The 22,620-nt window shown below is 43.2% G+C and overlaps 2 protein-coding genes and 1 pseudogene across 2 annotated transcripts; 2 read left to right on the top strand and 1 right to left on the bottom strand.

Moving 5' to 3' along the window:
- Positions 1-2,933: 2,933 nt before the first annotated feature.
- Positions 2,934-9,252, bottom strand: LOC136544290 (bifunctional bis(5'-adenosyl)-triphosphatase/adenylylsulfatase FHIT-like). The gene is made up of 6 exons (XM_066536510.1): positions 8,858-9,252; positions 8,429-8,505; positions 8,184-8,216; positions 7,278-7,376; positions 7,098-7,192; positions 2,934-3,333 (listed from the first exon to the last, which is right to left on the bottom strand). Exons 1-6 carry the CDS (start codon positions 9,120-9,122, stop codon positions 3,183-3,185), a joined length of 720 nt encoding a protein of 239 aa, XP_066392607.1. The 5' UTR covers positions 9,123-9,252; the 3' UTR covers positions 2,934-3,182.
- A 2,950-nt stretch (positions 9,253-12,202) lies between these two features.
- Positions 12,203-18,515, top strand: LOC136465560 (uncharacterized; annotated as a pseudogene).
- A 2,136-nt stretch (positions 18,516-20,651) lies between these two features.
- LOC136498110 (copper transporter 5.1-like) lies at positions 20,652-21,611 on the top strand. Its single transcript, XM_066494051.1, has one exon. It carries the CDS (start codon positions 20,851-20,853, stop codon positions 21,319-21,321), a length of 471 nt encoding a protein of 156 aa, XP_066350148.1. The 5' UTR covers positions 20,652-20,850; the 3' UTR covers positions 21,322-21,611.
- The last annotated feature ends 1,009 nt before the right edge of the window (positions 21,612-22,620 follow it).

Here is a 22,620-nt window from a genome sequence, read left to right as displayed (position 1 = left end):
AAATTTGTCTCTACTGACGCGGAGGCGGGTCATAGCCGCCCGTTTCCCCGCCATCAGATTCAATCTTGTCTCACACATGTAATCTCTTCTCCTTTGTGCGGAATCAATCGGCGGCATCGAATGAGCCTCATGACCCAACGTGGTCGCAGTGGAACCCATGGCCTAAGTGACTACTTGTGATTTTATTTGCATTTGCATTTATGGATTACCTGTGACTATTTGTGGTTGTGAATGAACCTTCTAGTGATTCTGAAGTTTATTTGTACTTATGTGTTGTCGATATATCTATATGAACTGCATGTGATGCTTATTGTGAACTATATGTGATGCCTGTAATGTTTATTTGAGTGGGGTACGTTATACGTGACCGAACAATAAAAACAGGGAATATATGGTCGCTTTGCCGAGTGTTACACTCGGCAAAGAGGCCTTTTGCCGAGTGCTAGGGTAAAAACACTCGGATAAGCGGACACGTGGTAAATTTCTGTGCATTCTGAGACTAAAATGGCTTCTTTGCCAAGTGTCTGCGCTGTGACACTCGGCAAAGAAGCCAATATTTGTACGTTCTGGGTCAGTCTTTGCCGAGAGTCTAGTATTTGACACTCGGCAAAGAAGGCAGGTTTGCCGAATGCCCGGGATTTGACGCTAGACAAAGAAGGTAGGTTTGCCGAGTGTCAGGTCCGGGACACTCGGCAAACGCGCCGTGACCGTTTCCGCGCCGTCGCGTTACTTTTTTTCGCCGAGCGTCGGTTTCTGCTCTCGACAAAGTATTTGCCGAGTGCCCGATAGAAAACACTTACAAAGAGACGTTTGCCGGCACTGTAGATGTCGTGTGCTGTTTGGCGAGTATTACACTCGGCAAAGCGTTTGCCTAGTGTTTTGTGGGCTTTGCCGAGTGCCTGTGGCACACGACAAAGCCACAGTTTCTTGTTGCGAATTTTGGTATGCACACTAGATCATCGGTAGCTAGCAATGTCCACTTTATTTCTTCACCGAAAAAAGTATGATTTTGCTTCAAAAAAAGTATGATTTTGTTTGTCCCTAAGAAACTGGTAGCCTCTCTTTAATCCCATATTTAATTAAACCAAATGATCTGTTGTCTTTAACTTCCTCCGCTCATTTGCCTTTTCAATGTTTCTTTGCTCCAATACTTTATTTCCCTTCAAAAGCAATTGTCAGAGGTAGCGAATATCAATGGAATACACACACACACACACACACACACACACACACACACACACACACACACGCAGCACATGTTTGTGACATCGACTAGTTGCTTGTTCTTTATGGTTATATAATCTGTTATCTGGAACGTCCTTTGGCTTTATTCAAAGCTCAAAGCTAAGGATGAAACTGATCGTACTGAACGAGACCAATAACTTGGGACTCTTTTTCCCAATCCTTTTTCTCCTTTGATTTCCTGATGGTACTTGTTCAAGTGCAGCTTTCAGTATATAGGAACAGGGGGGGAAAAGCAAAACACGAAGTTAAAGAAACATCAAACACGGATGTAGTGCTACTAAAGAACTACTTCATAATACTAACGGTAGCTTCTCTATGCAAGTCTGGCACATCAAACAAACATGCTACTGTATTTCAGAAAAATAGCCCCCGAGGGCCCATCGGATATATCTCACTTTTGCGCTTTTATCTTATTTTGTGATTTTTTTTTCTCGTTGTAATTAAGGTATAAAAAAGTTTGATACAAACAACGCGCTCGTGGAAAGAGCCCTAGAAGGTCTTTAGAATTATAGCTGTGGGCTAGACTATCCTAGCAAACAGATACATATTTTGATGTTTCATAAATGATAGACAACCAGAAAAGGGCAGCGACACAGCGTAGGAAGAGGCCTTGCGCTTGCGCTGCTTCCGACGCGACTCGTTCCCGACGCCATGGAAGAGCGCTTCGACGTTGAAAGCACTGTGCTCAGCCTCGTAGGGTTCTCTTATTTTGTGATATTTTTTATTTTATTTTTCAACCCTTATGGTCAATTTAGGACGTTCTATATTTTTTATTTTTCTCTCCTTTATGTGGCTTGACATAATAATATAATTATCAAAGCCTAATTCAGCAATAGAAATGCTCTTATTCATAATTTCACAAATAGAGCATGAGGCAATCTAAATGCATATTAGATAGGGCCCAGCCTTTGTATATATATAGTCAAGATGGGCCTCGGCTTGCTAGACCCATTTTACACGGAAGAAATCCCAAGCTCTCGAAATGTAAGGCCGCATGAATGAGTTGGGGCCAGTGGCGTCCAGATGTACAGGGACGATAATGGACCATGAATCCATGATCCTAATACTGTTTCACAAACTAACTCAGGCCTAGCCGCCTCGGTGAGGTGTCTGTGCTTTGCCAAATTTTTATTTTTGAATTTTCATTTATTACTGGCAAACATATGTGTGTGTTTCGACGGGATCCAATACGTATATGAATCAGACTCTATATCATCGTTAGATGCGAGTTGTTTTAACTCGAGCGCGAGCCATGAGTTTGGGTCACGTACGAGATACATAGGACGCGACCCAACACGTATTGGAATGAGATTTATCGTTGCTAGATGTGATTTATCCTAACTCATATGAGTAGGGATCATGAGTCTAAGTCACGTACAAAACAAGGAGGGCGGAAGTTAAAAAACGAGACGATAGAAACTCTTCACTACTTGGATATTAGGTACTGAAACTCAAAGCTCGCATGCTTAGCTTATTCTGCACAAACTGTGCGCCATGCACAGGAGCAATGCTCCCTTGCATTCAGCTGCTCAATTTCAGATGTTTTTGTGGATCATCTTTTCTCTGCTGGTGGGCCGTAGCGTTTGTTATCCTGCATTCACCTAGTTATTCGCATGGTGAAGCCAAAACTCTACTTTCTTTCCTTTGCTAAGCGACTAATAGGTATTAATTTTAAAATCTGGTTGAATTTTAAATTTTACAGTGCAAAATCCGTCGCGTCCCACCAGCTACATAGTAGAGTGGCTGCATCGAATGCGCCCTCACCGTGTTCAGGTCACCGGAAATTCTCACTGTATAGAAAAGAAATCTGTTCACACAGGAACGGCAAGCAGCGCAAGACTAGCAGTACAGTTGCCGGCCGGATCAACACGCCTGCATGCTTACCAGGCCCCTCTGAGTGAGTGCCGAGCTTTAGTTTCTCCCCCTCTACAATGCAATCAGATCCAACGTACTCGAACCCCAAAGTTCTTCAGAAGAAAGGGTTTCAAAAAAGGAACAGGTTGCCGTATGTTCGCAGGAAGGCAACCAGGTGGTGAGCCGATCGTCTCAAATTTCCATACCCAGCAGCTCGGAGGTTTCCGGACAAGACTGCAGGACAGCAACAATGCAAGTTCAATAGTGATCACCAAACGATAAAAAAAAGGTTCTGCTTATTACTCATGTGCATACTTGTGTTGTGCCAACCCTGTTCTAAAATTAGCTAAGCAAGATAATAATTGATTGAGATGGATAAACCTGTTGTATTCATCGGTGGTGTGGACAAATACAAGATGCCACAAAGCCACATTTTATGTGTTATATAAATCAACCAAAGTGTTTCTAAATAATGCTGAACAAAAGTTGCTATTCTGGTCCCCTAGTTAAACAAGTTGCTTCAAATAACTGAGATTTCACAGAGAATAGATTATGCAGGGAAAATCACAATCGTTAAAAGTGTCCGGAATTTCTTGGGTCTGCCAAAATACAGAAATGACCACAGATAAGACTTTCACCAGTTGTTCATATTACTAACACAACCCCGTCACAAGTACCATCACTCACATTTCAAAGGCGGGGAATAAATGAAGTGCACCAAAAAAAGACTACTGCACAAACACCTACATTGACAATATGGCATACTCTAATTCTGGCTTCTATTTAGAGTCCTGTCCTTGATACAGGCAGGACTTGCTTGTTGCTTCAGCAGCTTCTTGCTTTCTAGGCATTGATACTATCTCAAAAGACCTCATGTCTCAAATGTAAATCTACCTAATTACTGTGGAATTCATTAGTGCATCAAAGGGACTAACAAGCTTATCCAACTCAGATCTATCATTTGTAAATCAACTGAAACAAAAAAAAAACAATTATAATAGGAGTGTGGGACTAGGGTATTGCACCTAAGCTTACATTTCACAGTTTCATGTATTATAGGAAACACAGTGCATTAGCATCACAAAGAAGCAGAAACGGAGGAAACAACATCAAACACTAAAGCTTACCACCAAAAAGCATCACCAACATCAATTTTAATGAGATATGTTACTGCATATGATTTAACATATACGCTGTGATGACACAGTAAATTATCAAAGAGAAATAACTATTCATGGTGTGACAGTGTTAACTTCCATACTGACACAGTTGCTGTATAATAACCTGATGGAGAGAATGATGCTGTAGACTAATAGCTAGCAATAGCAAGGTAGATGTAATCTCAAGTGACGTATGGTATGAATAAGTACCTGTTATTGTTTCTATAAAAACGTTACTAGTATTTTTCAATAGCATGGTGCAAAGCAGTGACATAATGGTCTTCTTTCTTTGTCCAGAAATAATAAGAAAATAGGATCTATGGAGGGCTCTCCCTCCCTCTGTATGGACGAAATGATTTATTGAGGTTAGCAATAAAGATTGTAAAAAAAGATAGCTTTCATAAGCCCATATATAGAAGTGACACAATGGTCCTGTTTGCCCTAGCTCGATAAGATAAGTACGCAAGTGCTGAAATAAAGATTTTGAAAGTCACACCAATGGTCAATGCAGCATGGAATTGGTCATGAAGAGTGTGGCATAAAAAAATTAGGGAGTTATTTGACTAGAACTTAAGTGCAATTTACTTTAGTCCAAATCTGTAGACATACAGCCACTGAGGTCAACAAGATGTTCTACACACAATCTTTATCCTTAGCTTCTTATTGAGTAAAAGCATGAATGACTCGAGCAGTAATTGACAAAAAAACGCTGGACTGAAACCATTACATTGCTGCCTTAGTGATCAACCACGCATCTACCCCCGATCTCACTACTGGAGGCCGCGGCTTTGCCGAGTGTTTTTACACTCGGCAAAGATCCCCTTGCACTCGGCAAAGGCTTTGCCGAGTGTAGCACTCGGCAAAGTCCGCTCGGCAAAATTTTTCTCGGCAAAGGGTCTTTGCCGAGTGCTTTTTATCGGGGCACTCGGCAAAATAAAAAAAATTTGCCGAGTGCTTGGGGTGGCACTCGGCAAAATATTTTCGGCCGTTGCGGCACCGGCCGTTAACTGTTATTTTGCCGAGTGCCCCAGCCCAGGCACTCGGCAAAGTTTTTTTTTATTTTTTTTAAAATTACTTTGCCGAGTGCCCCAGCCCAAGCACTCGGCAAAGTTTTTTTTATTTTTTTTTTAAAATTACTTTGCCGAGTGCCCCTGCCCAGGCACTCGGCAAAGTTTTTTTATTTTTTTTTAAATAATTTCTTTGCCGAGTGCCCCTGTTTAGGCACTCAGCAAAGAATTTCTGAATTTTTTTAAAAAAATACTTTGCCGAGTGCCGCGGCGAGGCACTCGGCAAAGAAATTATATATATATTTTTTTGAAAAGTCTTTGCCGAGTGCCTTGCCCATGGCACTCGGCAAAGACCCCGAGAATTGCAAAAAAAAAAATTACATTCCATTGCAACAGTCTGGATTCCCACCACAAAAGCAACCACTTGTTTGCACATGTCAAGTACGCCAGGGCAAGCACACAATTGTAACCAGAAACTAGTTGTTGCAGGCTTGCAGTTGCAGGTGACCTAGTCCAGCAGCAATGTCTTCTGATGGCGACAGGAGACAGCATAGCAACACCCTGACCCTGACCAATAGACTGGCCATTTGGCAACATGTACATTTTCATCACTACAAATGGTGCCAGACCGCTATTCGCGACACAAAGCTTGATGGATTAAGAGCTATTTAGCCCAGGCCATCCCATCATGACAATGGACAATGGCCTGCACAGCAAGGGGCATCCAATCCAATAAAACAAAGTTCGAATTCCAGATACCAAGCAAACAGAGCGCAACGGAAAGGATAAAAGTGACTAAAGTCAATGAAATCCAAGACGCAAATCAGTAAAAGTTGGGGGGGGGGTTGAAGATCTATCCAGTTACAAGAGATGTGCTCACGTATGTGTAAAGCAAACCCAAGTGTTAACATTCAAGACAAAGCAAAGCCAGTGCCCTCTTTACATTCTTATATCACATCAACTGTGATCAACGGACCATAACCTCTCCACCCCCAAAAAAAGTTTTCAGGATAAGACAACAATAAAGACAAAGAAAACAAAAAGTGAAAAGCTATGATCAATGTTTTTCAAAGGACTGCTACAAAAGACATAAAGCTGAAACAATCAGCATGATTTTAATCAGAACATTTGAGTTGTCAAGAACTTACTGTACAACATAAGCATCAGCAGGGGGCATGGAATAAAGCTTAACTAGGCCTACAACAGCTAGAGAGGATCAGAATCTTGCATTCATGAATCAGATCAACTTTTGATATTTGGACAGTAGCATCATCCAAATAAATAACTTAGTCAGTGAAAAGGCTACAGTCAACCAATATTCTCCTAGCACAGAACAAAACATAATGGACAGTTGGCACTAGAATAAAACTTTAGCACGCTACTAAAGAACTAAACACAATCTTTCTGTCCTAATCAATTCTGTTTAACAGTAGATGGACATCTAATTTAACTAATCCTGCATAAACTGCTGAAGGGGTAATTTGTGACTAATGGTACATCCTCTCTTACAATTCCACAAAGAAAAAGATTGCAGTAAAGACATAATTCTTTCAGAAAACAGTTGACGCTCTGTAGTACACACAAAAAAATAGTTTCTAATCTATCTAAAAGAGTTGGCACTAGGAATGCATTCCTTGCAACAAATGATTATTTCTCCACAGTACAGAACATAACACCAGAACTGGACACCATCACAATGTCAGTGCGCAATCATAACTGAACTGCAACAACGAAGGACAAGTAGCAAGCCTTATTTCTAGCAAACAGTCAGCTCAACTTAGAAACTAACTACTATACTATCATGTAATTCTAGGAGAAAAGAGCACGGTACTCATTGGCCTCCTGAGCCATTTCATCCATGGTTCTATCTTTCCTCTCAATGTCCAGATCAAGCTTCTCCTTCAGTTCTTTCTCTTTCACATCAATCTATCATAGCAAGGAAAAGGGTAAACTTTGTTTGATTGGATATTGTAATAAAATAACCAGATTAATAGAAAAATGGGCCACAAACCGCGTCATATATTTCATCATTTTTCTCAAAATCCCCTTTCTTCCTCGGGATGAGGTGAATGTGGACATGTGCAACTGTTTGGCCAGCTTGAGGACCATCCTGACAAGTAATATCACTTGTTAATAAGAAACGTCATGGCATCATCATAGAATATAATATAACAAATATAAGTCCATAACAAGCTAATCAATGGTACGAATAGTAAAAGAACAAAATGGAGTTACCATAGCCTGTATGGCATAGTACGAATAGTAATATAACAAATGCAGTAACCCATAAGTCACTAATCTCATCAGAGCTTAGATCAGCGAATCTTTTCACTTCACGCTTGGGGCACACAAGAACATGTATGTATTGTCAAGGAAAAAATGATGCATATAGAAGAACACATCTTCCTCAACATGTGATGTATTAATCTTTGAGTTAAATAAATTTACTCAGGTGGGTTATGAGTTATGACAGCTTTGCACCAAATGACAACACAACAAAAAATGTTTAACAATTCCAATCAGAGAGTCAAAAAAAAATTGCTTTAATAAAGTCAACTTGAGTTGTAGGCATACAGTTATTCTGCAAGTGGAACTGTTGCATGATATGAAAAACAGATAATCATGGCATAGAGTTGTAGATGGTCTCCATGGAAAGATGACCAAATATGAAGTCAGTGGCTCGATAAAACAGAGTCCTCACAAAATGAGTACCTACAGCTAACTTGATCCCCCTAGACAGACTAGATAACCAGGTCTAAAAATAAGAGAGCCAATGCAAAGGTTTGTCGAAAAATGCCATCGCTCAGTTTCTTTCATATCTGTTTCAGTGCTCTTCATGAACTATACTGAAGTGAGCAATCATTAGACAGTGCCTGCAGAGTGGAAAAAACTGTAAAACTAGCTTCCAAGAAATTACAGTGCCAGCTTCGCTGAAATAAAAGGATATGACCTGCATAAGAAAGATTCGTATTGTTAAATGCAGTGTCTATGAGAAAAAAAAAGAAAAGAAATGCAATGTGGTGATTTAGAGATATGCAAAGCTTAAATGCAATGTCTAAGGGAAGGACTAGCCAGTAGTCTCAGGTTTCATCAGGAGGAAATCTAGAATGACACTGTTATTAGCTTGTTCTGTAGGCACTAGGCAGGGATTAGATAAAGTACCATGAGATGGCAGGAATTGGGTTGGGTTTCCCAGCCAAAACAGAAGGCAATGCCCATGATCCATTGATCCTTGCCTACTGAAACAAAACAATCCCCATTGGTCATGGTGCAGTGGTACACTGTTACCTTGCCGAATTTCTTAGAAGCAAGGCATGATTCTGAATACACAAGTTTTATTTAGCGTTTCGCGACCCAACGTTTGATCAATCTAATTTCCATCAACCATATTTCCGCGAGAAAGCTGGGATTTTTATACTTTCCCCCACTTTCTGTCGCGGCGACTAATCTTCTTGTTCCAGCAACTCCCAAGCTAAAAAAATGCTACGGTGCAGTGAGTTCGGGAGTGGCTGCGTCTACAGCAACGAAGCAAGCAAGAACCATCAGAGGTGAAGTGGAAAGGGAGGGATCATGGGTATGTGTGTGACCCACCTGGGAGCAGCGGGCGGAGATTCAGCATGGCGTAGGAGAGGGACGTGGCGTGGAAGACCTCCCTGGCGTCGATCTTGTAGGGCCCGAACTTGTAGGAAGCCTCCATCCCCGGCGGCGGGAGCGGGGAAGAGGACGAGGACGAGAGGGCACGCGGGTGCGGCAGGTGGCCAAGGGGATGGGCTGGGGGCGCGGCGCTGCGTGTGGCGCGAGCGCGGCGGCGCACGTGGAGGCGCGCGCGGGCAGGAGGTGGCACCCGCGGAGGCATTGCGGCGACGGGCGGGTGGCGCTGCGGGGGCGGGCTGTGTGGGCGGGCGGGCTGCGCGGAGGCGCGCTGCGGCGGCGGGCGGCGATGTGGCGGTGGCGCGGCGCGTGCGGGGGTCGGGCACGGGCGGCTGAAGATAGGGTTTGGAGGGAGGGGTGAGGGTGGGCCGGTTGGGCATTTAGGCCGCGGGCGTTTTTTTTGGATTTTCTTTGCCGAGTGTCTACTGGGTCGGGCACTCGGCAAAATTTATTTTTATTTTTTAAAAAAAAAATTTTACTGAGTATTATTTTTTTGGCACTCGGCAAAATGTTTTTTTATTTTCTGAAAACAAATTTTGTCGAGTGCCTTCTGGGTCCGGCACTCGGCAAAGATATTTTTGCCGATTGCTCTCCATGGCACTCGGCAAAATATATATTTTTTTTTGATTTTGGACCCAAATTTTTTTGTGTAGCCTTGTGACAGTATTTAAAGCTCTACTCTAAAATTTGGTGAAATTTTAACTTTTTTAGGTATATTTCATTAATTTATTTCGTTTCGTTGATTTTTTCGGCGTATTTCAAATTTGAACTGCAGGTCCATAGAATAATGGAATTTGGTCATCCAAAAATTAATATTCATGATATTTAGCGTATGTTGAGGCCGTATCCAGGGAGTCACATGAAATCTCGAGCATCTCGTTGACGTAACATGTCGAGTTAGTTGTGGGAAAAGTGAATTTAAATTATATAAAATCCAAACGAAGTCCAAAAATCATAAAACTTGTGGAGGCGTCGTGTTATCACATGTGGAGGCTGTGGTAAAAAAATTGAGAAGATTTCGAGCAAGTAGTGATGTCGGATGCCAAAAACAAAGTGATCACATGTGGAGATGTCTGGGTTTTTGGCATCCGACGTCACTACTTGCTCGAAATCTTCTCAATTTTTTACCACAACCTCCACATGCGATAACACGACTGCCTCCATAAGTTTCGTGATTTTCGGACTTCGTTTAGATTTTATATAATTTAAATTCACTTTTCCCGCAACTAACTCGACATGTTACGTCAACGAGATGCTCGAGATTTCATGTGACTCCTTGGATATGGCCTCAACATACGCTAAATATCATGAATATCAATTTTTGGATGACCAAATTCCATTATTCCATGGACCTGCAGTTCAAATTTGAAATACGCCGAAAAAATCAATGAAACAAAATAAATTAATAAAATATACCTAAAAAAGTCAAAATTTCACCAAATTTTAGAGTAGAGCTTTAAATACTGTCACAAGGCTACACAAAAAAATTGGGTCCAAAATCAAAAAAATATATATATTTTGCCGAGTGCCATGGGAAGCACTCGGCAAAAATGTCTTTGCCGAGTGCCGGGCCGAGGAGGCACTCGGCAAAAATTTTTTTCAGAAAATAAAAAAACATTTTGCCGAGTGCCTAAGGATGGCACTCAGCAAAGTTTTTTTTTAAAAAAAAAATTTTGCCAAGTGCATGATGACTGGCACTCGGCAAAATCTGACGGTAGGTGGCCGCCGTCACGGTCCGGCTAAATTTTGCCGAGCGCCTGGCTTTCCCGAGTGCCAGGCACTCGGCAAAGTCTAGATTTGCCGAGTGCCTGACTTTGCCGAGTGTCTGGCACTCGGCAAAGCCTGCTTTGCCGAGTGCAAAATTTTGCCAAGTGCTACACTCGGCAAAATATTGCTTTGCCGAGTGCCACGATATTTTGCACTCGGCAAAGTATCAGGCACTCGGCAAAGTACAGTTTTCCAGTAGTGTCTCCTGTCTAAATATCCCATACCTAAAAACTAGCATTTTAGGAGATAGAGGTGTTGCAACAGATCTCCTATCTCATCTCCCACCTATAGTTTTTAAGACATCTCCTAAAAACAGCCCTTTCTCGCCTAAAGAAAGGAGAGAACCCCCTCTCCCCTATTCTTAAAGAAATATAGGAGACAAATTTAAGGTAATTTGCTGCAGCAGTGCTCGCCTATATGCTCAAATGGTTTAGAGTACTCTCCTACAAAAATTTACTACATAATGTAAGAGATCTGATGGAGTTGCTCTAAAGAGGATTATCTTCAATGTATAACATATCCCAACTTCAAAGGGTAAAACCTATCCATGACCCCATCATCAGGAATACAAATAATTTTAGAATCATTTAACAAATTCGGAGGCTGTAATAACAATACATTCCAATTCCAATACCTTGATTCCCTCGAATTATTTTCATGCTACACATACCACTCAACAATCAAGTAAAAAATGTTTTCAAGAACAAATACCTGTACTTTTGAATAGCATGTTCCTATCATCATTTAACTTTTATACAATTGTGAAGATGCCTAAAGTTACCAGTCTACCATTAACATCGCCAGATGCATAATCAATTATTTATTTTGGCATCCTAGCTTTCGATGAGGCGACAATATTATAATCTTTTATTTAGATAGATCAAATATCCTAGCAGATTTGAGGACCACAGTGACATGAGCAAATCTTTCGTCTACTTTATCCCCTGCTCCCATGGCAAGACAACATCGAAGGGCCAGTTTAGTTCCTCATTTTAGCTAAAACTTTTGCTGTTTTATCTTATCTTTTGGCAAAATAGATCTAAACATCATAGGCAAAAACAATAAAACTTGGGCTGCAAAACTTTTGGCATTTGCGACCTGAGAGGCCCAAAACTGGGCAAAAAACATCTTGGGAGCGCGTGCTGTGTCTGCATGGCTAAAGTTTTGCCATGCATCTAAACACCAAATGCAATGGCAAAAGTTTTACAGTAAAAGATTAGGAGCAAAAGTTTTACCATTCCAAAAGCATCTAAACACCCCATATAAAATAAGACAATACCTCCATATAAAGCAGCAAATCTAACAAACAAAAAGAACAATTAACATATCCAGGGTGAGCATTACCTTTGTTATCAACTCGAAAATGCCAGATCCTCTTAATAATAATAATAAGGACCCAAAGGATGCGTCTAAGGGGTCTCTAGAAGAATGTCAGAAATGAACTTGATCAGCGAGCAGAGCCCGCCCAGGAAGTTGTGGTCAATGACGTAGGGCTCCGTCGAGCTCGGTGGCCACGTGATGGCGCCGATCGTGATGTCGGCGACGCAGGCCGCCTCAAGCCCCGCGAGGTGGTCGTTGAGGACGAGGTGCGGATGCGGCTCCCCGGGCCGCGCCCCGGTGGGGAGGAGTCGCGTGCCGTGGAACCGCGGGAAGAAGAAGGTGTCCCGGATGCGGGCCGGGATGGCGGCATGGCCGCGTGGGTGGAGAATGCCTCGCTTAGTCGTGTCTCGTGTCTCTACTAGTTATCGGACACGGCAGCTACCCTCATCTACCGCCGCCCACTCGCCGGAAAACCGACCCGATTCCAGATTTCCAGTGGCTCGGATGTAATTAAATGGACCCAAAAGGCGTGCCTCATGCCGCGCACGAGAAAATTGAATATTTGACACCCAATCTGCGCGCATGTGAACATTTGACATCCAATTCGCACGCCGTTGAAAATTTAACACTCTGGGTGCGAATTCATTGAAAGCAGGTGTTTTCTCTTTCTTTTTTCCATTCAATATTTTTTCTATTTTCTTTTGGCTTCCAAGGCAAGGTTGAATGACCAAAGTACCTATTAGCCTTATCTCTTTATGGAACGTATCTGCTGGATGAGAAGCATTGCATTCCTTCCCTCTCTCTCTCTCTCTCCAGTTTCTCTCTTTCTCTCATTGCCTCCTCTCTCTCACGAGTGAACAGAAGCTGCTAGGGTTTGGTCCTCGGACTACAGGAGGAGCTTTGGGTGGCCGGATCAGGCCAGCTATGATCCCCTTCGAGGTCCCCCCAGGGTAAGAACGCAGATCCCTATCCCTCCCCTGTCCTCTCCAAGGTTGCTTTTTTGGATTTGGGGGAGAAGCATGGCTGATGCTCATGGTTATGTTCTCTTTTTTCAACTCGGTAGGGTCGATCCGGATGGGGCATTTAAACTATGTGTTTAGGTTTCACCTTTCACAGCAAAACTAGATAATACTAACTCAGCTGATGTTCAATGCAAATATGATGAATGGGTGGTGGACTATCGCTATTATAATTTGCAGAACTTAGAAAAGGACCTGACAATTAGGGCCAAGTGGGGAAGCAACCAGCATCCTATAATATCTGAATTTGATATGAGCAAAGGTGGGGAAAGGAAAATAGTGGATGATAATGATTTGTTTGTTGCCTTCTCCGAAAGACTGATCGATAAGAAGATGTTTCTATATGTTGATGTGAAAGAGAAACCTGTAGAATTGGTTGCAACCTCAGTTGTTTCAGAAGCAACAGAAATCTTGAGCAATGTGGTTAATGATAATAATAGTGCACCAGTGCAATCAAGCTTTGAGCCTGCTATTGAACATGGAATTGATTGGGATAATTTAGAGATAATTCCACTTACAGAAGATAAGATTGGTAGCGCAGTCCCTTTGATGAGTGAAGATGCAATGTATGAATTTCTTGGTCTTAGAGCAGAGGATGAGAGAGCAAAGAAAGCTAGCTTTGATGCTGAAAATGAAAATGAAACTAATGCTGGGCCTATGGACCTAGAGGGTGCTGAGTTGCCTGTTGATGATTGTATTCCTGGTGAAGATTCTATTTTTTATGACAAGGAAAACCCTCCAATGGAAGTTGGAACCATATATGCTAGTATGAATGAGTTCAGATCAGCTGTGAGACAACATGCTATAATGGGTCAATTTGATCTTGGAACAGAAAAATCATGTACAACATTATTCAGGGGCTACTGCAAAGCCGAGGGCTGTCCATGGGCTATTGTAGCAAGGTTGATGAGTGATAAAAAGCATGTCAGGGTATACTTTGCTAACTTTTTGTGATTTTCTGATTGGACTTTTAACTAAAATTATTGATATGACAAACTTAACTATATTTTTAATTTTACTAATATATGCTATTTTGATTGGCAGGTTACTTTGAATAAGGAAGAACATTTTTGTCCATCCACTGGGAGGGTGAGGACAAAGATGGCAACCTACCCGTGGGTAGCAGAGAAGGCAATCCCTTTTCTAAAGAAGGACCCAAACATGGGTCCCAAGAAATTACAAAAAGAGTTGGAGGACAAGTATCAGGTCTCAATTGGATATCATACAGTGTGCCTCGGTAGGAAGAAGGCAGCTGGACACATTTTTGGTACATGGGAAGAGAGCTTTGGATACTTGTTCAATTTCAAGGCAGAGGTTGAGCTCAGAATGCCTGGAAGTGTTGTAGAGATAGATGTAATACAGAAGCCAGATGGTGTATATTTCCATAGATTCTTTTGTTGTTTCAAACCTAGCATAGATGGCTTCCTAAATGGTTGTAGGCCATATCTGAGTACAGATTCCACGGCTCTCAATGGTAGGTGGAATGGACACCTACCTTCAGCTACTGCTCTAGATGGACACAACTGTATGTTTCCGGTTGCATTTGGATTTTTTTATGGTGAGACAAATGACAATTGGACTTGGTTTATGTAGCAGCTGCAAAAGGCAATTGGCAATCCACCTTATCTAGCTATATGTTTAGATGCTTGTAAGGGCATAGCAAATGCTGTGAAGAAAGTGTATCCTTGGGTAGAACATAGAGAATGTTTTGTCCACTTGATGAAGAATTTTCTCAAGAAGTTTAGAGGGCCTACATATGGGAGAATGTATCCTGCAGCTAGGACTTTCTAGCCAGAATATCATGAGTACCTGATGAATAAAATATATGAAGCAAGTTCAGATGTGAAGCCTTGGTTGGAAGAACACCATAGTTTGAAATGGTCCAGGAGCAAATTTTTAGAAGAGATAAAGTGTGATCACATTACCAATAATCTTGCACAGTCTTGGAATAATTGGGTGAAGGAGAGCAAGGACCTTCCCATGGCTGATCTTGCAGACACTCTTCGGTCTAAGTTTATGGAGTTGTATGCAAAAAGGAGAAGAATTGGTGAAAAATTAGAAGGCCATGTAATGCTCCCTATTGTAGTTCGCCAACTCTATGCAATGAGTAGGCAATTGGGTCACCTACATGTCAAAGAAGGTGGAAGTGAAAGGACCTAGGATGTCGCCTAGAGGGGGGTGAATAGGCATTTCTGAAAAATCAACACCTTTAAAAGCGGAAATGATTAGTAATAGGAGTTTCCAAAATGGAAACTCCAAATCAAAGTAATACAACCCCTCACAAGTTAGCCACAAAGTATACAAAAGATACTAGATAAACCTAGGGAGCCAAACAAAGGCAACCAAAGAGTTGAATCAAAATGCACTAGTCAGTTAATGTCGGAAGTCCCGACAGTTTGGGTCAGAAGTTCCGACGTGTCAGAAGTCCCGACGTTTGGGTCAGAACTTCCGACGTGTCAGAAGTCCCGACAGTTTGGGTTAGAAATTCCAACGCAAACTGTCAGCACTTCCGACCCCTACGGGAAATGAACTACAAGTGCTAAAATGAACTTTGTGATGCCGATAACTTACAAACCCACTTCCTAGTGGTAAGATAAGGTGTTGGGTCACTCTCTTGACATTGATAAGCCACCACTCCGTAGATCGAGTCCCAAACCCTAAGAAATAGCTAGAGAGAGGGAGACAACCAAATACAAGTAATTTCGAGCAAATCACAACAACAACAAGCACGTGGGAGACAAGAATTTATCCCGAGGTTCGGCAGCCCCACAAAGGAGCTCCTACGTCCTCGTTGTTGAGGTGACCACTTAGGTCGGAGTCTCTTTCACCTCCTTGCCTCACTCAAGGATACCACAAAGGTCACTTGAGTTTCTTCACTAGAAATCAAGGGTAATACAAACTTCCCAAGGCTCTTCCACAAGATGGAAGCTCTTGGGCGACGTCTAGCCGGCTAGGGGAAAATCCCCAAGAGTAACAAATGCAAATCAAACCGGCTTGACGAAGAAATCAAGTGCTCAAGCTTGCTCAAAGTGTTTTTCTCACTCAATCCACTCTCCAATCACTCAAACCCTTTAGGAATTGAAGTTGGAGGCAAAGGAGAGAAGAGTGGCGAGCCTAGAATGCTTGGGGGCTGTTTTGGCCGAGTGTTTGTTGCAATGAAATGAGTGGGCAACGGTTAGAATGGAGGAGACGGGTATATATACTCCAAGGCAAAATCTAACCGTTCAGATCTACGTCGGGAGTTCCGACGCAGATCTCGGGACTTCCGACGTATGAAGAAAACACTGTTCATGCGAGGTCAAAGTCCACTCGAGACAGCCAGCGTCGGAACTTCCGACGAACGTCGGGACTTTCGACGGTCGAAACTTCCGACAAACGTCGGGACTTCCGACGTGCACAGTCAGCAGGTCAGTAGAACCATCGATGCCGGGACTCCCGGCTTGGGTCGGGACTTCCGACTGTCGGGAGTTCCGACTCATGTTGGGACTTCCGACGTCCACAGTCATGGCACAGGCAGTGACTGGGAGTCAGCACTTCCGGCAAGAGTCATGACTTCCGACTGTCGGGAGTTCCGGCTTACGTCGGGACTTCCGACACCGACAGTCACAGAAAATTATTCTTTGTGCTCGTGAAGTGCTAGAGTGTCTCTCTTTTGATTTAATTATTATGCTTGAGCACTCTATCTTCCTCAGACCACCTAAACTTGCATCCCTCTTAATAGTACGGCATACCTATTAACTCAAGATCAAAAGAAAAACGAAATTAAACCTTTTGAGTTGATCTTCTTTAAATTGATACCGTGTCTTTCAATCTTCATCAAGTGAGGGTGCCAACATGTCAATATTGATCTTTTCACTTGAGCATAGCCATCTTGAGCATGTGACTTGATTCCATTCATCAAATATGAATAACTCCAAATGCATCAAGTCACTTTAGTCAACTTGTCCAATATAGATTTGATCCTTCACATCAATATGACCATCTTAGCTTGATTAGTACCTCAACTAAATGCAAGTACTTTCTTCTTCACCCTAGCTAGGTTCTTCGGCCGCCAAGCCGTCGCTTGCCCTTCACCCTTGCTTAGTACCTCGAAGCCTTTCCTTGCTATCTTCACCATCTCAAGCCATTAAGTCACATCTTGTGTTGAATCATTTATTCATATGTATTATTATCTTTTTCATTTCAATTTAGCAAGCTTCAAATATGAGACCAATCCATATGCAATCTCTTATGTCTCATTAATTAATTCTTACAAGCTTGCTTTCACATAGAACATGGAAATCCCACAATAAATAAGCCTTTGCATGAATTCTATTTGCATTGTTGTCTTGTGCTTGAACTAGATTGTTTACACAATAACACATCATTTTGGCTTTCATTAAGTACCTGTGAGATAACCTATTACCTGTCCACACTTAGCAAACAGGTTAGTTCTTTAATCACGTTGTCATTCAATCATCCAAAACCCACTAAAGGGCTACATGCACTTTCAGGAAGAGATGAAGCAGAGATGACAGAGATCACTCAGAAGCACAAGATCATAAGACACGTGGTTAATCTTACAAATCATGTATGCACGTGCAGGGAGTGGCAAGTCTCGGGGAAACCATGCCCACATGCATTAGCACTCATTACTACATGTCGAAATCCTAAGATGCAAGATTACATGCATCCTTACTATTTAGTTTATCATTTTAGGATTGCCTATGGTGGTGTCATTAAACCATTGCCGGACAAAACTCAGTGGGCAAAAGTGAATCTTGGTTTTAGGGTGCTGCCACCTCTATCTAAATTGCCAGTAGGGAGACTAAGGAAGCTTAGAATTCCTGGCTGCATGGAAGATAAGGGAAACAAGAAAAGGACCAAAGGCAAGTGGCGGTACAATGCAAGACTTGCTTTGCTTATGGGCATAGAACTGGATCCCCAAAGTGCCCGCTTACTGGAACTAAAAAGAGGTACAAAAATATATTTTTCTACTATTTGAGTGAAATAGATTTCTTAATCTCAACCCTTTTAATTTTACAGGAAGAGTCGTGCCAAGCAAGGGAGGCCTTGTAATCCAGTTGCCTCCAACAAAGGAGATGCAACTAGTGGTACACCTAAAAGGCAAAAGGTTGATGCGCAGGAAAGTTTAACTCCCATGCCAGTTACAAGAAGGTACAATAGTTGAATCTGTACATTTTATTCTTTCCATTTCCAAACTGAACATTTACTCTTTTTTTAGCCAACTGCAATTAACCATGGAGAATATGGGAGAGACAAGTCACGTCAATATTAACCCAGGACCTGTTATAAGAAGGTAAAAATCCTTGTTCAAATGAAAGACAAATTTTGCAGCTCGTTCATCTTGCCTTAGACTTTATGTTTTTTTCAGTCAAATTGGTGGAGCAACAGATCCTATGACTACCCCAACTAGGCCAAAGAAGTCTCCAACAAAGAGAGCTATCAACAAAAAGCTGACTCCAAGGAAGGGGAAAATTTATGCCGCATGAGACAATCCAAGAATATTGTCATATCTTTTGTAATTCTAAATTCCCAGGGACATGTGCACCTAGATGATACCTCTACCTATGTTAAACTGTGGACCTCTTAAATTCCTAAGAAACCTTGTAATGTATGTGGTACTGTGGCATCTGTTTGGGTGTAATGTATGCATGATGCATCTGTGGGCAATGGAGAGCCACGTGCCCTCCGGCAACGCCAGATGTACATGTACTTGTGGAACCGTGAAGGAGTAACACAACCCGTGATTGGCTCTGAATTATTTGATCCTCAGTGGCATGTTTCTGAAGTCTGAACGTGAAATGATAGTATGTGGCACCACATGAGTAAGGATGGCAACGGGTCGGGGTCGGATCGGGTGGAGTCTCCGTGCACCCAAAACCAAAACCCGAAATCGAAACCCAAATCCGCCCCGAAAACCGATTCGGGTGGAAATCCATCACCAAAACCAAACCTGCGGATACCCGAAACCCGAACGGATACCCGAAACCCGAATGGATACCCGAAACCCGCGGATATATATACACATATTCACATGTATAAACAAGAGGCAACAAATATTTATGTATAAACAAGAGGCAACAAATAATAAATATTTTCATGAGTCAACTTTAAATAAATTTAATAATCTAAGTAAACAAATTATTATTAGTATATTATAAAACATGAGTTTTAATTCCAAATGATTTATTTCGGATATTCATTGGATATCCACGGGTGGAAAACTAAACCCGAAACCGAACCCGATTGGTTTCGGGGCCCCGAACCCGAAAACCGTGGGTGAAAAACCATCCCCAAACCCGAACCCGCAGAACCCGAAACCCGCGGATATCCGCCCCAAACCCGATCCGTTGCCATCCTTACACATGAGGCGAACTTGTGCTTGTTTAATTTCCCTGTCTTTTGATTCAGAGTATGTATGTATCTTGTGTGTTGTCGTCTGAAGCATAAGCACCAAGGGAGGGAAGAAACAGGCGGTAGGTATTCTTGTGCCTGTGGCAGAGCGTGGTATCCTTTGTGTGTGTTCAGCTCTATGTGCTTGCTTCCAGTTGTAGATGGCAAAGAGTTGCACAACTGACACAGTGAGGTCTTGAGTGAGAACTGAAAACTGAACTGAACTGAAGAATCAATTGAGCATTTTCTTGGTCTTCGGTTTGGTTATGCTGATGCGTGTTGTGATATGGCAGCAATGCAATGATATAGATATTTTCAATGTTGCAGGAGTAAGAGGCCACAGAGGCACATGTTCCATTACTTCAATTTCTTGCATTACAGGATTACTCAGTTTCAAGTGATTGAACAAATCGGCTTCATATACATCATTCACAAATTGCACCGATGCACAATTCACAGCACTGCACAAAAGAATTGTTCATAAATCGGCTTCATATACATCATTCACAAATTGCACCGATGCATAGTTCACAGCACTGCACAAAAGAATTGTTCATCTCAGACAAAAAAAAACACATCTTGAACTTCTGTACTCGGTCTCCTCAACGCCTGAAGCGCGGGGTACTCCTTGGTCAGCCTGAAGAGGTGCGGGTGCCCCTCAACGACGGAGTCCTCGAAGTTGTCGGGGAGGGCGAGCTCGCGCCAGACGCGGAAGATGGCGCGGAGGGGCAGGTAGCGGGTGACCGACATCGCGAGGAGACGGTGGAGCGTCCGCGCCGCGTCGGCGGGGGAGCTGGCGACGGAGAGGAGGCCCGCGGCGGCGGGGTCAGGGACAGCGAGAGCGGGAGCAGGGCGCGGAGGTGGAACACGTGCGGGAAGAGGCGGAGGAAGTGGAGCGGGCCGCGGCGGTGGAGGCGGAGCAGGAGGCGGCGTGCGAGGTTCGGCAGTGCGAGCGGCTCGGGGCAGGCCCGTAGCGCGTCGATGTTCGTTCTCGGAAAAAATGGATGCATAAAAGGCCAAGGGTACTTTGGTCATTTAGCCTGGCCTCGAAAGCCAAAAGAGAATAGAAAAAATATTGAATGAAGAAAAGAATGAGAAAACACCTGTTTTCAACGAATTCACATCGAGAGTGTTAAATTTTCAACGACGTACGAATTAGATGTCAAATGTTCACGGCCGCGCAGATTAGGTGTCAAATATTCAATTTTCTCCATGCCGCACCCACCGTATCCCTCCCTCTATTAAAATCTCACCGGTCTGTGTCCTCGCCGGCAATCCTCCACCCACCGTAAATCTCACCGGTCTCTCTCCTCGCCGGCAATCCTCCTCCTCCCTCCCATCGCCGCTCCTCCCCAATCCTCCTCCTTCCTCCCATCGCCGCTCCCTCCCAATACCCAATCGTTTCCTTCTCCGCCCTCGCCGCCGGCCAACATGATGCACATGACCTTCTACTGGGGCAAGTCCGCCACGATCCTATTCGACGGCTGGCGCACCTCCACGTGGGCCGGCTACCTTCTCTCCCTCGTGGCCCTGCTCCTCGCCGCCGCTTTCTACCAGTACCTCGAGGCCCTGCGGATCCGCATGAAGCTCGTCGCGGGAGGAGGAGGAGGCGGCGCTAAGGCTAAGGCAGCCTCCTCCATCCCGCCACCCGCCAGCTCCGACCCGCGGACGCCGCTCCTCGCGCCCGCCTTCGCGGCCGGGCGCTGGCCGGCGCGTGTGGCCGTGGCCGCGATGTTCGGGGTCAACTCTGGCCTCGGCTACCTGCTCATGCTCGCCGTCATGTCGTTCAACGGCGGCGTGTTCATCGCCGTCGTCGTGGGCCTCGCGCTCGGGTACCTCGCGTTCCGCAGCAGCGACGGCGAGGATCTCGTCGTCGTCGACAACCCCTGCGCCTGCGCCTGAGTGTATGGTATGGGGTCGCCGGATTGCCTTGTCCCCAGGTTTGCCTTCCTTGTCGCTGTTGTTGTATAACACAGGTATCATTTCGTAATAAAAATCATGTACAGATCCAATTGTGCGTTTGGAGGATTTGCAGAAGTGTTGTTTAGGGGACATTGTAGGGTAAAGAATCAAAAATATTGTATTATTATTGTCTTATTCCTATCGATGAATGTCATGAATCGATCGGAGGAGATGGATCTTAAGCAAGCAGTTAACTTGATTGACTTAATTTGAGATCAAATTTGACAGCATCTAGAATGGCCATATTTATTCTGTTTGCTTTGCTACTAATCCAAGAAACGGAAAGATCAACAACTGCATGAAGCATAGCCACACCTGTTGGAAGAATTTGAAGCTAGCTAGCTCAGATCCGATCACTGGAAAGAGAAGAAGGCTTGTCCTCTATGAATTGTACTCCGTAGCTATTTGTCCCTACGACTGTGAATACAAAGTACAGGGTAATGGATGGATGGGGAAACCATTGTTACTGTTCGTTGTAAAAGTGTACTATCCGGTTCTTAAAAAGAGCAGATTGATATGAACCAGACTTGTTTAGAAACCGCAGTAAAAATTTCAGGTTATATCATCATGCTCGTTCGTTCATGGTTTGTTATCTTTATGTTGAGCTAATGTAGTTTAGCTTGCGTGAATTGAGAAATGTATATGAGTTGATTCATTGATCCTTGGATTAGCTGCGGGCGTTGACTATTGACAAAGGCAGGCCATTGCTGCCGCATCGGCATACGCCGACCTCGTCCATGACTTCGGAATAAGTTCGGATCTGACGGGGTGCCTCCTTTTTCAGCAGGGATGGTGACTCCCTTCGCTACTGCCCTATGTCGTGTGGTATATGAACTCCTTTTGGCGGATAACATACCTAATCAGATTTAGGTGGTGTTTAGCTGCCCCTCCTAAATTTTAGTCGATGTCTCATCGAATATTTGGACACATGCATGGAGTATTAAATATAGATTAATTACGAGACTAATTGCATAGTTTGTGACTAATTTGCAAGACGAATCTTTTAAGCCTAATTAGTTTATGATTTGACAATGTTGTGCCACAGTAACGTGTGCTAATGATGGATTAGTTAGGTTTAAAAAATCGTCTCGTGGAGTACTGACGGATTATGTAATTTATTTTTTTATTAGTATCCGAACACCTCATGCAACATCCTTTCGACACACCTCCTAAATTTTAGTCACTAGATCCAAACACCACCTTAGTTGTCCACCATATTAGTCCGATTTAAAGCTTCGG

Source organism: Miscanthus floridulus, chromosome 1, assembly GCF_019320115.1.
Source record: "Miscanthus floridulus cultivar M001 chromosome 1, ASM1932011v1, whole genome shotgun sequence".
Classification (NCBI taxonomy): Eukaryota; Viridiplantae; Streptophyta; class Magnoliopsida; order Poales; family Poaceae; genus Miscanthus; species Miscanthus floridulus.
The sequence above is the reverse complement of the archived record's forward strand: the minus strand, read 5'-3'. Positions and strand labels throughout refer to the sequence as shown.

What these genes read in the sequence shown, in the direction of transcription:
- LOC136544290 (XM_066536510.1), bottom strand. Translation starts at nt 9,122, where the DNA reads ATGCCTCCGCGGGTGCCACCTCCTGCCCGCGCGCGCCTCCACGTGCGC. An exon ending in CCAATTCCTGCCATCTCATG is followed by an intron (nt 8,217 to 8,428) that starts GTACTTTATCTA and finishes TTTCTTATGCAG; the next exon opens with GTCATATCCTTTTATTTCAG. An exon ending in ATTTCAGCGAAGCTGGCACT is followed by an intron (nt 7,377 to 8,183) that starts GTAATTTCTTGG and finishes ATTACTTGTCAG; the next exon opens with GATGGTCCTCAAGCTGGCCA.
- LOC136498110 (XM_066494051.1), top strand. Translation starts at nt 20,851, where the DNA reads ATGATGCACATGACCTTCTACTGGGGCAAGTCCGCCACGATCCTATTC.